This window comes from Callorhinus ursinus, unplaced genomic scaffold (assembly GCF_003265705.2).
Source record: "Callorhinus ursinus isolate GAN/ISIS: 27379988/994484 unplaced genomic scaffold, GSC_fseal_2.0 scaffold1, whole genome shotgun sequence".
Taxonomy (NCBI): Eukaryota; Metazoa; Chordata; class Mammalia; order Carnivora; family Otariidae; genus Callorhinus; species Callorhinus ursinus.
Window position 1 is genome coordinate 77,004,205 of NW_027397063.1, and position 16,634 is coordinate 77,020,838.

General features: G+C 36.9%; 1 protein-coding gene across 8 annotated transcripts in view; it reads left to right on the top strand.

The window, feature by feature from the left end:
* Window positions 1–16,634, top strand: part of PEX5L (peroxisomal biogenesis factor 5 like) — a 224,194-nt gene that overhangs the window by 124,895 nt on the left and 82,665 nt on the right. For all 8 annotated transcript variants that reach the window (XM_073896836.1, XM_073896831.1, XM_025878264.2 and 5 more), the window contains one exon: window positions 8,165–8,276. In XM_073896836.1, coding sequence (XP_073752937.1) covers window positions 8,165–8,276 — 112 coding nt within the window. The remainder of the gene's footprint in view (window positions 1–8,164; window positions 8,277–16,634) is intronic.

A 16,634-nucleotide genomic window follows, 5' to 3' on the forward strand; every position in this document is an offset into this window, starting at 1 on the left:
TTAGTTATTTGTGGATATTAATTTTCATTACTCAACTTTAGTTTAAAAAAAAAATGTATGTGCAAGTAAACCATGTTGCTTCTTTATAAAGGAATCTTGTTAACAACTTTGGGAAAGAAATAACAATTAAGCTAATGGTACATTTGAACAACAACAACCAAAAAAAAAAAAAAAATCAAATTCCTGTGAATAAATACAAGTTCTATTGTATACATATGTCAGTTTACCAGTAGAATATCTAAATTTTCTTAAATGTTAAATATATTTATGTTGTGACTATGCATACTACATATATGTCTATACATATTTATGTGGATAACTAATTTACAGGAATGAGCCAGAAGTCCCTGAGTCCCCATGCAGAAAATGGCATTTGTGACCCCTCTTATACTTAGTGACCTTGACAACAAAAATATCATCTCTACTATAAAGCGCATGAGAGCCATTTTCAGCATTTATTATAACAAAGATAGAAAAAAGTTTGCATTTGTATGCAAAGACACGCTGAGACTGTGAATCCTGTATGTCCTCAGGGACTTTTGAAACACCCTGTAAAATCCACATAAATATGTATAATATACTCATCACCACTCTGTGGAACTATCAGTTTTAAATTCTTAAATGAAAAATATTTTTACTTGCATTTATCTTATAATTTAGATTAGATTGTTATCTTAAACATTTTTTTCTCTATAATGCAATAGTAAATGCAGTGATTCAGTTCCAATTATATGAACATGTCTAGAATAAGAAACATGTCCATTTACAGTCCTCATGAAAGGCATTTATATCAAAAGCTAAATTATGGCAACTTATTTTTAGAATATCATCAGATCACATCCCCAGCTGCTGCCAACATGTGTGGTTTTATTTTATTCTAAACACTGTGTTGTAAGTAATGAAAATCATAACAACATACAACAATCAAAATTGAATAATAAAAAAGTTATCAAAGATTCCTAGGACTTTGGGATAAATTTTATATTGTGAGTTTTTTATCCATAAGGAAGAGAGGCTTCTTTCCAATCACACACAGTAGTAGTTAGAAAGAAATTTGCTTTATATATACCAAGGTCTCCATTCTTTACTTAATTTACATAGTAAAACATATACAGTTTTACATTGATCTCCTGCCCTTTGTAGAATCCATGTCCAAAATATTCAGCTCACAATTCCTCAGGTAAATGCTATGGGAGGTGAGAACTAGCTGGGAGTCCTTGGTTAATGACAGCCGTGTTCATCAGTAGATAAGAGCTACTCAGATTTGCCATTGGCGTAGTTGTGCTATAACATATCATTCAGAATATCACAAGTTAGGACAGGTTCCAGTACCCAAAATTCTTTTCCCTAAACCATGCATTGCTATGTGCTTTCCAGTAATCCCTTTCAAAGGTCCAAAATTGCCATTATAACCTAAGCTTGAATTTGAAAAATAATGCAAAATATTATTTTTGATTTTTTAACTTAGAAAAGAAATTGTGATTATTACCATTTTTCATATTCAGAACATTTGTGTGTAGCAAGTTCCTTCTTTAATCCCCATCTAATGTTGCATTGACTATTTTTGAGGTACGAGTTACAATTTTACTGCATGAAGATTATGTAATGCTTTCTTTGATGCATCCTATTCTTGTTGCATACTGGCTAGTTTATGAATCAGCAAACAGAGTTCTGATTCATAAAATGCAATGCACCTGTTGTGTTGATAATTTTATGGAACTAAATCAGTGACAGCTGTGATACAATGATTTCTCAGTCAAATGACGCTTTACTAGTTGACATACTTTTTCCACTGTATACAAGTGGCTTCTTCCCTACTATGCACCAGTGGTGTGCACAAGCCAAAAAGCAGCCGAATGATCCAAAAAAGTGAGTACTCCTCATAGCAACCATAGCATCCAATCTGTGTACCATACCACATTCTTACCTGTTATCCTGTGTGAATGTTATCAGTGTCTTGAAATATGTTTGTCCCAGCATCTCCTGTAAAGCCCCTTATGACATGGCGCTACATACAACTGAATACATTGACTCATCTTCATCACTGGTACGTCGATGCCAGTGGCTCATTCATAGATTCCAGATATGTCCGAAGCTCATTGCTGCTCTCTCAATAATGTCCTTAGGACAATCATAACTGGTTAAATACGAAACCAGTTCTTGAAACCCTGGGTCCCCAACTCATTTAATAACTGTGTTCAGTCAACAGGTTGTAAGTGTAGAATAGTTTATATTGAAGCATTTTTTTTTGTATTATATGATGATTACAATCACTTTCAGAGGGATTGGCCCAAACATACTCCAGTGAAGTCATTTATAGTGCACTGAATGAATTGAACTAAAACAGAAGGGTTGGCCGGGTGACCTGAATTCAGAAATTTCTGGGCCCCTGAAAGTTGCTTTTTGTTTAATTTAATTATTAATTCTATATTAACAAACAATATGTCAAGCACTTCATAGAAGCTCAGGTTCATGCTGTCCTAGACTAACACTTTAAGACAAGCGTATGTAAACAAGAGTGCACTGATGAAAGGTCTGAAGGAAAAATAGTATGCCCTCAAGTCTTTGGGGGAAAAAGTTTCTCTAGGCCTGGGCTGTCCAACACAGGAGCAGCTGGTCATACGTGGCTATTGAGAGCTTTGTGGGTCCCCACAATTGAGATGGGCTCAACGTATAAAATACACACTTGATTTTGAAGATTTAGCCCCAAGAAAAGGAATATAAACTATGGCATTAATAATGTTTACATTGATTACATGTTGAAATGATCATTTTTGGATACACTGGGCAAAAAAAAAAAATACATTCTTAAAATTATTTTTCAACTGTTTCTTTTCCATTTTTTGTAAGTGGCTACTAGAAAATTTTAAATTATCAGTTTCTCATGGTAGTTCTATTGTACAGCATAAAGACTGTAATAATATGAGTTAATCCAACTTGAAGATAGAAGGAACAGCTATGTGCCAAAGGATTGATTATATCATTAAAAAAATTATTATTCTTTATGAGAATAAAATTATGTTAGCGAATATTTTTTTTCTCATAAGGAACCATCAAAAGTTTCCATTTTAACCACCTCCCCTGGTAGGTGGGTTTTTTTTAGCAAGATATATATCATTCATTTTTTGCTGTAGAGCACCGTATCTTAAAACTGTTTGTTTCGGATGTCTTCTCGCTAAGGGAATTTTTTTTTTTTTTTTTTTTGCAAACTCAGCCTTGTGTTTTTATCTGCCCCCACTCCTTATACCTTGATACTGAAATTATTTTTGTGTCTGATAAACATAAAAAGAGTAACGACCTTGACTGGAAAAACATTCTCAAGGCTACTAAATATAGCCTTGCTTGGATTTCTATGACCAACCTGAAACAACTGCTTTATGTTCTCCTGCCTGCCACAGTGTTAGTACTACCCAAGCTGTAAACAGTAATATCTGTTCATTTCCCCATGAAGAGATTCACATTTTTTAAGTCTAACTTTTCTGTCAAGAAAATAGATAGAGTCGATTGACATTTAGATCAAGTCAAAGAGTTGAAAGTGATTGCATGTCTATCCTTCACTAGAAGCCCCCCTGGGACCCATGTGTAGGAAATGGGGTGGCGGGAGGGGAGCAGAGCAGAACCATTAGTACTATTACCAGCTCACAAGAAATTAATTCTCTCGGGTGTCAGAGTCTACTATGACAAAACTCTCAAAGTCTGAATACTTAAAGGAGGGCATGCTAATGATTTAGTCAGTCGTCTCGTCTTTTCAATGGATTGAGTCAGTTAACAAAACTCATCATTAGCTCTGATAGGGTCACTATTTTGATGGGCATCACACAAATTTCTAAACTTGCATAGGACTAATAGAGCCACAAACAAGTAGTGCAGTTACAAAATTATGGATGAAAACCTACTTAAAAATGACACATACTTTAATCAACAATGTCACAAATAATGAGGGAATATTCAAAATGCATTAAAATGTACCTATTAAAATCATATTTATATTTTACATAGAAAAAAATCTTAATTTTTTTCTATTATTTAAATGAGGTAAGAGACATGGTAAATTATTACAAATTTTTTAAGTCAACAGTTCAGCTATGAGATACTTGTCAACTGTTTTTCAACTTACTAGCTTCAGTGTTTTAACTTTTTAAAATTATTTTTAAGTACTAAAATGTTTAAAAATAAACACAGAATATTTACTTTAAACTAAAACAACAGTTTGAGATCATCAACCTGAAGTGTAAAAGTATGGGATAATGGATTATTACCATTGACAGACCTTGTTTTATCATGTAAAATGTATTTTGGTTTGGAGTTAATTCTTAGTGATAGAGGTTATCACAAACCCTTAGCTCTATATTTTTTAATGAAATACCTAAGCAATACATTGTTTAAAGGTAAATAAACTTAGATTGAAGTCACAAAACAAACTATATAAACATACACTGGAGTTTAAGTAACAGGCAGTATTTAAAGGCAAAATACTCTACTTTCATCTTGGTTAAATATTCCCCTGTAGCTTAGATGACATAATAATGTAATTTTTTAACACTGCAATTAGAGAAATTCAAGTTGAACTAAGGCAAATGCATTTTTAGATAAAGTTTTAAAATAGACAATAATTTATTAAAGCTGGATGTGATCGTCTGCATTTCTGCACAATACTAAACACAGTACTGATAATAAAATAAGAACCAATTTGGTCATGTGGTGGCTAATATTAGCCACTGTCTAAGTCATAAGTAAATTGAAGGCATTTGACTGAATATTTCATTCACATCCTATGATTACAAGGAAAATGTAAAGGTTCAATAGTCTGTTGAATTCTCCATGACCAGGAAACCCCTCCATGTAAGTGCTCAACTGTCTTTTTACTCCTGCGATTTCCTTTTGTTTCCATGCCCACTGACCGTGTAAGGGTTTTCCCTCGAAGTCTTCAAATTTGGATCTCTGATTTAAAATCCCCGAGTGAGGTGGTAGTGTTGTTTTGGAGTGTCACTGGCCTCCCATATACCTTGGTCCATCTCCTTCTTCCAAGGATGGCGTAAGGCAGACCTATGCCCTTATTTTTCTCATTAGGCCTTCACTCTTTGCATCCTTGACTGTTTGGTAGAAGCCTGGCATTTGGAAATGAACCTTTAGTAACTCTAGTTTTCCAAATTTTTAAATGATGTGACGCTGGGGGAAAATGGGCTTAGATTTATGGTTTAAAGCCTGCCAGGGAATTGGTAAACAGTTCTGAGGACCACCGGCCTCTCAGTGAGTTGATCAAACCCAGTATGAAATTGAGGATGCTCCAATTCTTTTGTACAATTTAGCATTCAGTTTGACAATAAATCAGTCAATATTTATTAAACTGCTGCTATGAGATACAAAAGTTAACTGGATAAGATCTGTACCCTCAAAGAGGTGATAGTCTAGTAGGGGAAAAACAGGTAACACTAAAGTCTAAGACTGGATAAAACCTGGGAATGTGGAGATGCTGTAAGAAGGCCCTCACTGCCTAGTGCTGAAGAAGGTTCCCAGACGATGTGCCAGTGGAATGGGGTTCTGGAAGAGAAGTAAGAATCTGTCACCATTAGAAAGGCTTGAACTGATTTAAATATTGAGAGGAGGAACAGAGGAGGATAAGAAATGAAAAAACAAAGTGAGGAGACAAAGGCCCTACAAACTAATGAAGTGGGTCATTTTAATTCAGATATGATAATCTGATTGATCCAAATTGCAATCATTCTAACTTAATTATTTAAAAAAGTGGCAACGTTTTGACTCACCTTTTATTATTTTTATAACATCAATATACTCTGTACTCAAAGGGTGAAATGAGGTAAGTTCATAAAGCATTTTCAAACGGAAGGAAGTAATTCTAAGAGAAAGTCAATAAGTCATATCCTACCACTGAATAAGGAGAGAATAAATGGCATACAATTTGGAAGCAAAGCTGAGGGGAACTCTTTGGGGGATTCGTTCAGTTTGCAATTGTCCTTTATGACCTAAAAGATTTATTTATTCTCCAGTCACCATAGGAAAACCATAAATTTGTTTGAAAATGAGGAGGGGTCCATGTGAAAAGTTATTCCTATCTATACAAATAAAAATAAAATGAGACTTAGTCTGGCTAAAATAATGATTCCCAAACTCATCCACCTGAAGACACAATTCAAAATTGGAATGTTTGAGATAGATATTTTTATATCCTCAGTTTCTGCAAACCCACTGTCCCATTTGGTAGGCCTTTATTGATCCCCTCTTATATGAAAACATTCTGTTCGAAGTTGTGAAGGATATAAGTATGAGTAAGACCTAGTCTCTGACCTCAGAGCTTATAAGAAAAGGTTTCATGATATTTCTTGTTTCATCTTCCATATTTCCAACAAAACCAAAAAACTTTTAGTTCCCGAATTAGCTTTCCATGATCTCTGAAATATGACCCTTCATCTTTTTCACCCCAGAGACCTGCCACCATCCCCCACGCCAACCCCAGCATTTCCCAACAGACTGTGCGAAAAACACGGACTCAGAAAGTAGTTTGCTATTTCGCCTTTGATCTGTAACTATGTAAGAAAGCCACAGAAACAGCTCAGTTATGGGAATTGGGCAGACCTAACAACTCCCTCAGTCTGGGAATGACGTGTGCTGGGAAACTAGACAGTAGGTGTGGAAGAGATGCAGGCCTTATGAGGCAGAGGAGAAGCCGTGCCTCGGTCCTGGGCTCCCAAGGGTCCCTCCGAACAACCTTCCCTTTAGTATGTCTTTCTTCCTGTGCTGAGAAAATCTGAGAATGCTACATGTGCTTTCTCCAGAAAATAAGTCTGAAGTTTCATGAAGAGAGAGGCTCCAAAGAAATCCTATTGCCTTTGACAGACCTGCCTAAAAGGACAAGGCCTCTCAATGAACTGTGCCTTTTCCTTTGTCTTTCCATTTAGATGTCTATGTCGACAAGGGCCCTTCTAGAAATCTTTTATCAAATTCAGACTATAATTTTTTAGTGTTTACAACTAAAATTATCTGTAGAGATCTAACACCCTGGTCTTCTAAAACTATAGCTAATTTAGGCCCGTTGCGCAGATCTACTCACAGAGCTGTGATACAGGAATAAATTATTAGTCCCTGTTTTTACAAAGGAATTTAAGAATATCCAAAATGAAGAAACAAATAAAGAAAATAACACTTAATTTTCATTTTATGCTTCTCTCAAAATATTGCCTTACAAATCTGGAGATTTTTAAGGCATATCTTTTTCTTAGAACAAGTAGAAAACTAGATGGCTATGCCCATTTTAAGAAAGGCTAATCTAAAAGCTCCTGAAAAACTAAGACAGTTAATTTAGGAATTAACCACTTGCATATCATGAGTATAGTTCTTCCCTTAACCATGGAAACAGGACCTAAGGAAGTCTGGATTCTAAGAGATGCAAAATAACTGAAAGTAAATAATTCGCTGCCACTGATAACTAGAGACCAACCAAAAATTGCACTGAAGGATTTCTGAAATTAGAGAACAAGCCAATGGGACAAGACAACTGAATTGATAGAAATCTATTTTATGTATAGATTTTCAGAAATATATCTACTGGATACCTGCACAGGTAATATAAGTATTTCCTACTCTCCCCCAAATAATGCTTGTCATGCACCACAAAAACATCCCAAGGAAATGTAAGGAAGGATATGTGCCCATAGATGACTTGAGCTTTTTAAGAGAGAGAGGAGAGGAGAACATTTATCCACATACATACAGATCTGTGTGTGCACTTAATCACATAACGCTGACTGCCCACCCTAACCAGAATGTGCCACCTCAACGTCTGAGGCCACTCTTCCGGGTCTCAGTAATGTTTTGTCCACGTAAACAGTAGGAACTGTGATGCAAGAGGTGTCATTTTCTACCTATTGAAATTTAGAGAATAATTCTAAAATGGTTCTAGGAGAAAAAAAAAGGCTTGAGCTTTAAAAACTGAAGTTGGCTGCATCAAAAATATGTTGACAGTGCTAAAAGGCTCATTCCCCATCCCTTGGTATTTTTTTTCTTTCTTGCCCCTCCCTATTTATTTATTTATTTATTTATTTATTGGTAGGCTTGCTATTCTCATTTTGTTGCAAGGCTGCATTGTAATTCATCTGATTCTGCAGTTTAACAAAGCCCTTTGATACCTGTGTTCATTTGTTCTCAGCTGGTGAATGAGCAGCAAGAAAGCAGACCCCTCTTGAGTCCCTCCATCGATGACTTTCTCTGTGAAACCAAATCGGAGGCAATAGCAAGGCCAGTAACGTCCAACACAGCCGGTAATTCTTTCACTTTTAACTGATCCTCAAGTAGAGCTAATTTTCACTACAGTGAAATGCATATTTTCTCTCTGTAATGCGTCTTAAGTGGAGAATAATGTTTGCAACCAAACAAAAGTTGAGGACATACACTATTTCACATAAACTAATACATCGCTTTGTATTCTACAAGAACCTGGAACGTATTTTATCCAACCAACTTGGCTGAACAATGGCGCACCACTATCAGCAATGAATCATTTCTCTATGCATATTTACATCTTTGCATCTCAAGTCACATTACAAGAAATCTTTCAAACAGAAGCATCTATTTCAGAGTAAGGTTTTTCAAAGTTCTGGCTGAAAATATTCTGTCTGACCAAAGACCAGTAAAATAAAAATGTAGGCAGCCCCTTCGAGTGGATTGAAATGACCAAATTAAAAGTCCTAGAGATTGGAAATGTTATAGAGCCAATTTCATTTTTCTGTCACGTAAATGTGTTACTTGTTTCCTCTTAAGACAATTTATTTGATTGGGCACCTGGGTGGCTCAGTCAGTTAAGCGTCTGCCTTCGGCTCAGGTCATGATCCCAGCGCCTGGGACCAAGCCCCGCATTGCATCGGGGGGGGGGGGGGGTCTGTGCTCAGCAGGGAGCCTGCTTCTCCCTTTCCCACTGCCTGCCTGTCTGCCTACTTGTGCTCTCTCTCTTCCTCTGTCAAATAAATAAATAAAATCTTAAAAAACAAAGACAATTCATTTGAACGTTCTTCTGGAATTAAACCTACCCAAATAGTGAACTCTCATCTGTATAGGCACGTACCTGTAGGCACTAGTGAGTATTCATCCAGTGAGTGGATGCAGGATGCCACTGGGATGAATCATACCTCCCCTAGTCCCCTCTGCATTTTCCAATTCTCACTGATGCTAAAACTAAGTCACTTAGTCAGGGTTCACCCTGACGGAGCTACATAAGATCTGATGCAAACACTACTTTTCACCTTCTGTATCAGAGGCAGCCTTTCTGCATTGATTTTATTCAGTCAGCGTTCACATTCAAAGGCATGTTGTTCAAATAAGGATGAAAAAATGCTGTTCGGAGTCAAAGAACAAAGGCCATGTTGGATTGCAGGAGAGGGTTTAATGGAGAAAGGAGAGAACGATTATGTACTGTCTTGTTCAGCGCATTCCATATCCCCATCATGTCCTCAGCTTGCTGTTTCCTGCTATATTTTCATTATACTTTTAAGTAAATGAAGAAAATCACCGGGGCGGGGGGTGGGGGTGGGAAGGAATTATAATTTTTTTCTTAAATGCTAAAAATTACAACAGCAAAAGTAACTAACACAAGATAGAGGCAGTTAATGCAGGAGTGTAGTCTATGGTCTCTGGGGTCAAACTTGGCAACGTCAAGCCCCAGCTGTGCCACTTAGTGGCTCTTGTCCTTGGGCAAGTTGCTTAACCAAGTCTGTTTCCTCATCTACAATAGCAACATCTATATCTCATGGGTTACTTGGGAAGATGAAATGAAGCAATCTATGTAAGCTCTAACAGATGTTACCATTACTGTTTTATCAGGTTACAAAAACAGTATACCCAGCACTTCCCTTTTCAGATGCATTAACTTTCTTTCTACCACACAAAAGCAATCATTTCTTAAATTCATCTCTCACTTTGAGCGATCAAGCAAATAAAATTGTATTTTGTACATTTAAGCAGGAAATTAACTAAGTTCAGATCCTACCAGATCAGATTTATCCCCCTTATCTATGAAACTGGAGCTCACCCCTCCAAAACTGGAGAGCTACCCTTAGAAAAATACAGAACAGACTTGTGTCTCTAATTTCAGGAAAATCCATGAGAATTGGATACATGGAGAAGTTCCCACTGTTCAAAAAAAAAAAAAGTTGCAAAGCATAGAATTCTCAGATCTTGACTCCAGTACCTTCTGCACTTTCCAACTCCCACTGATGTTAAAACTAAATCATTTAAGAAGGGCCTACCAGAAAGAGCAACATGATATTTGATTCAAAAGTCACTTTTCACCTTGATTTTTCTAACATATAAAAGAGACTTACAAAATATTGGAGGAAAAAATTTAAAAGAATATGTAATTTTTTTTATGATTGCAATACTACAGAATTGCCTTCTGTATTCATTTTCTAGGCTTTCATGACAAAATACCACAAACTGAGTGGATTATACAACAGAAATTTATTGTCTTACAATTCTGGAAGCTAGAAGGCCAAAATTAAGGTGTCAGTAGCAGGGCCGTTCTCTCTCTGAGGGTGCTCAGGAAGAAACTGTCCTAGGCCTCTTTCCTAGTTTCTGGTAGTCCCTTGGCTCGTGGCAGTATGACTTCAATCTTCATATGACATTCTCCCTGTGTGCATGTCTTCCTGTGTGTGTCTGTCTCTTTATCCAAATTTCCCTTTTTCATAAGGACACCTGCCATATTGGATTAGGCACCTACTCCAATATGACTCATCTTAACTAATTCTACTTCCAACAGCCCTATTTCTAAATAAAGTCACATCCCAAGGTACTAGAGGGTTAAGACTTCAACATATGAATTATGGGGGGAAACACAGTTCAGTCCACAACACCCTCCAAAGCAGAGGTTCAACAAAAATGGTATTTTGAGACTGTCCTCAGCACTCAGTACATCTGGGTCACACAGATTTTTATCCTGAAGGAATACTCTTGTTTGATAGTGTTTTTTAATCTTAAAAGCATATCTCAAGGCACAAACACTATATATTTTTAATACCTAAGAAATATACTTTTTAAAAAATATTACAGAACCCACTACTTGGTATCTCAGTATGCAACATTATTATACATCTTTAAACAGGAAAAATTTTATCATACATATACCTTGGAAAGAATTCCAATCTGGTCCAATGATTTTATAGCTAAGGTTTCTGGACAAAAGATATAGTTATCATTTTCTGTCCAAATTTTTAATAAAAAAATAGTAATTTTAAATAGAGCATTGTCATTTTATAGAATAGTTCAAAATTACTTTGAGAAATCAGGACAGCCATTGAACTTTAAGTGTCTGTTATGTTACATCCCAGGTATTATTTATATCTCTATACTTACAGAATGGATATTAAACAATCTTGGAGTAAAATATGGAAGAAAACCTGCTTCAAGTTTGTACCAGATCAATCAAGAAGAAATTTGAAGAACCTTATGTTGAGAGGCATTTATACTTGGCATTTTCTTCTAATGAAAAAATAAAGCTAGTGTGCCACCATCATAACATTTACTTAAATATTTAAGGAATATAGCTCTTATATAAATTAGCACAGAATGCAATATAGATAATATTTATCTCTTCCAAATGTCACTCAGATGATAGGGTTTTTTCCTCTACTGACTTTAAGAGAACATATCAATCTTCTGTCTCATAGAAGTTCTAAATTATAATCTTTTTCTTAAGTATTTTAAGTATCTTTTTTACTTTCTGCTCGTTTCTTCTTTAGGGTTAACCTTTTGTCATCCCATAATGATAATATCAAGCAGATCAAATAAGGATGTTTTTAATCTCTTTGCCATTAACACCCTAAATTATCTTTTAATTCATCTGTAATCTAGATGATAGCTAATTCCTTGACCCTCTCAGACTGTATCCCTAGATGGTAGGTAGACTAAAATCATTGCTAATATCCTTGATTTTAAAATGACAAATAAGTATATATTATCACAGATGCATATATCAAATGCTCGGAACGTTACTAGACAATGGATGTTTTAAGATCATGATTACATTATAGGACAACTATTTACTATAAAATTTGCAATAATAACTTGTTGGTCTGTAATCTCCCAAAAAATCTAACATATGTCAAAGTACAGGAAAGATTCTTTCCTAAAGACCAAGTAGAACAGGAGGTCCTTGGTTTGTATTTATCAATCTGTATGATCTAAAAGAATTTTATCCCTCAACTTGAGCCACTAGGTGGACAGTTACTATAGAAGAAACATTTTACATGGTTTAAAAAATAATAATTTCACTCCTTGATATGGGACCTGAATACCTCTATAAGAGACCCATATATGGATGGGAAGAGCTACCCTTAACAAAGTTCACACTCCTGTCACAGCCACCTAATTAAATATTTTAATTGCAAAATTAGTGTAATATTGGGGCGCCTGGGTGGCTCAGTCTGTTAAGGGTCCGCCTTCGGCTCAGGTCATGGTCCCAGGGTCCTGGGATCAAGTCCCACATTGGGCTCCCTGCTCAGTGGGCAGCCTGCTTCTCCCTCTCCTTCTGCTGCTCCCCTTGCTTGTGTTCTCTCTCTGTCAAATGAATAAATAAAATCTTTAAAATCTTAAAAAAAAGAAAATTTGGGAAGTAGCTTTAATTACATAATTCAATAAAATAAGCAAAAATTCGTTGAATTATTTAAGTCCAATATTCGACATCACTAGCAAAATCCTTCCTAAGGGACTTTGCTTTGTAGCCACTGTATTAAAGAATACCAGGTTTCTAGAATGCCAGGGTAGCTTACAAAACAGAACAGAGATCCCATCAGCTCCTTGTGGCACATTCTGTGACTGCACCAGTCAGAGCTGTCCCTTGATCTGTCCTCTCTAACCACTCAATGTATAATTTATTCCTTAAAAGAAATGCACTAAAAATCTGAGGCTCATTATATTACAGTCGTATAAATAGCATTGTGCTTATCATCAAAGCATCAAATCAGAGCTTCATCATAGGTGCTATTTTATTTTAACTGTTTTAAGCAGCCTCACCTCCTACAGCCCAAGTAATCTAGCATTCGTAAACATCTTCAGCACCCCATAGGAGCCTTCCAGTTCAATAGGTGATCTTCAGTCAGGTGTCGTTGAGATAAATGGAAACAAATACTTACGTAGCATCTTGCAGCTTCCATCTTCAGGAAGTTCCACCGATGAAATTAGGTGATCCAAAAAAAAGTTTCTGAGATTATCAACTATTTAAATTATGCCTCAGACTACCCAAACTGCCAGATGATTGGGAGCTAAGGCATATCAAAGGAGTTCAGCACATCGCATCCAGGTTCAGATAAAGTCTAGCGAAGAGTGGTGACAAACGCATGCTTGGGAGTGATAAGGCCTGTGTTTGTATCCTGGCATGGACGCTGCCCTACGATCTGTCCTATTGCTGCTGTAGTAAATTCCTGCAAGTTTAGTGGCTTAAGACAACACAAACTTATTATCCTACAATTCTGGAAGTCACCAGTCCTAAAGTCAAGGTGTCCGCAGAGCCACATTCTTTCTGGAGACTCTAAAGGAGAATTTGTCTCCCTGCCTTTTCCAGCTTCCGGAGTACCTGGAATTCCTTGGCTTGTGTCCCCTTCCTCCCATTCCATCTCTAAAGCCAGCAACGTAGCTTCTTCAAGCCTGTCCCTCTGTCTCTCTCTCTCTCTCTCTGTCTTTCTCTCTCTCTCTCTCACACACACACACATATGCACATACACACATACACACATTTTCACATCCACTGTAAGAAGTGGTTATCACAATGTAGACACACAGATTCCGGAACCCAAACTTTCATATGCCTAAGAGAATCTTTAAAACTGGGTTAAGAAGATCAGCAGAGCAAATATCCCCTTCCACGCCAAGATATGCCCCCTTCAAAGTCCATATGGAACAGTGAGACCCTTTATTTCTAAGTCCTAACTGAAGCACATATGTGTACAACACACAACACACACACACACACACACACACACACACACACACACACACACTTGCTAAAATGCAATTTGTCTTTCTCCAGAAAGTAAAAGGCTGCACCCATCCTTCTATGCTTTTGAAATTGTAGTCCCTAAGACTCTCTCAGCTTCAAAGCTTACCATTCAACTTCCAAGCCACCCCCTTCGTCAACAGGGGAACAAATAGAGCTTTTTGTGTGTGCCAAGCATTTGTTTCACATTTGCTGGGCAAAAAACAAAGGAACAGAGAGCTCAGAACCAACACAGGAAGTGCCCAGGCCAGTTTGGAGAGGCAAAGAATGTTGCTGAGCCAGGTTTGAATTTGCATTTCACTCTTTTAGTAATTCATTTATTCTGAATGGTGAGAAGCAGATATAGAATTAAATTAATACTCACCACTTATTACTCTGTAACAAATGTACTTCCTATATACGAGTAGACAGTCCTATATAATTTGCTTCTAAAAGAAGTATAGGAGCAAGTGACTAATTCCTAATCGTTTGTACAATTAGTAAAAAGACATATATGGCATTCCAGAGACTGTTACCCATTTCCTTCCTTCTATTATAAGGAAATCTTGGTGGGCCTAGAATCTCTACCAACATAATAGTGGCCTGGAAATTTCTGTTTAAACATTCAAAGAATATGAAATGTGTTACATCCTAGCCTATTTTGGCTGCTTGCCATGCTTAAATTTTAGACACCAAGCCAGGCAGCTTAGCTCTAAAAGCCACTTCTTTCCGCCCCATTTTGAGGTGCTTGCTGGCCACAAAACACTGCTCATATCTCAGAGCATCTTTGCCCTGGAAAGTGGCTCCCATCTCCTCAGGAAGACTCAGATGAGATAAGCTGATGCTTTCAGGCCATTTTCTGATATATTTACTTCATAGCGTCCTCTGTAGACCAATATCTCTGTCTCATTCTCTGTTTTATTCCCAGTGGTGTTTCTCCTTTCTGTCAATGTACAGGTCTGCTTCTTGCCCAAAATAGGAAAAAAAAAAAAAAAAAGGCAGGGAGGGAGACTAGGAAGAGCTCAACAAAAAAGAAAGAAAGGCATCACAAATTGGCCACCAAAGAATTTATTGAGTACCTACTGTATGCCTGGCACTTTACACAGTCAATATACAAATTAGATAAGTTAATCTTCATATCATACCTAAACGACTTAACCTGCATTTTTCAGAGGACGAAACTGAAACTCAGTGAAGTCAAGAAACTTACTCAGAGTCACACAGCTAAGCAGTGGTAGAGCTAGGTCTTTCCACTTCCCCATTAACATTCAACCACTGTGATTTGTAATTGAAATCAGAAAACAAGATTATTGAGAATACAGCCTAACAAACTATCTTAAGGATCCTGTAGGGGTGGTTAGCTCATGAGGACAGTGTGGTACTAAAGAAATCCAGATTGTGGATTTCACTGAGCCCTGACCCCGCCTTGAGTTTAAGCAGGAAGCATATGGAAAGAGTGCTGAGATATCAACAAAAATCCATTCCTTACCAAGAGGATAAGCCAAGAGGTCAGAGAGGAGGAATGGTGCAGTCATAGTTGTGGATGGTGCCAGAAAGGGTTAACACCAGGATTTCTCTGCCACTTTGTTGACTTTCCTAAACTATCTGGGTTAAGAGATCCCAGGCCAGGAAGCCACCAGGCCAGGCCAGAAGCCAGCTCTCAGGTGCTTGAGCTGGTGGAGAGGCAGGGCTGGAGGGACCTTCCCTAATTGAAATTTTCCATTTCTCACGATGAGCTAGTCATACCCTGGTGACTTGCACTGTAAGAGAAAGAAAGATGAAGAGTTACAAAGCTTGCCTTTTGCATTCTCATTTGCCTACTTTACATCTGAACAAATTATTTCTGCCTTCATTAGAGTATATAATACAATGTAATCAACCTGCTAGGAAGTTAAAGTGTAGCCATTTTATGGTTTGTTACAGTGAAATTTAAATTTGCATATTAAGCAGCAAAGGCATTAACATGTGTACCTATTCATCAGCTCTGGATTGTAAAATACTTCTCTGGTGTGAGCCCAAATAGCAAGCCATTTTCTGATTGAACTGCTTAATTAAATAAAAGATGATTAGCAGCATCCCTTTATATCCTGTATACTTTAGTAGTTCGAAATTTAAAACACAAAGACATTAGAAACTTTTCCAAATCTTTCTCATAACTGTTTTGCAAACATATCTCTGAATATGGTAGACTCATCTCTGGAAAAACGGTGCTGTAAAATATATCTCTCTATAAATAAGGCAAAGCAATAAAGTAAATAGTACCTGAATTCATATTCGATTTTATTATTTTAATTTTACTTAAACTTTCATCACTGGTGAGGCTGGTCTAAGTCGTATTTTGTGTACTGTGCCAAAATAAAGGAAAACAGCAAACGTTTTAGTCTAAATGCAGACCATCTTTAGAAATCATTGGTGAGCTAAGTTAATTTGATACTTCTTTTTTTCATTAGTTTTTGATGTAGTGTTCCATGACTCATTATTTGTATATAACACCCAGTGCTCATCGCAATATGTGCCCTCCTCAATACCCATCACCAGGCTAACCCATCCTCCACCCCCCTTCCTTCTGAAACCCTCAGTTTGTTTCCCAGGGTCTGTAGTCTCTCATGATTTGTCTCCCCCTCTGATTTCCTCACCTTCATTTTTCCCTTCCTTCTCC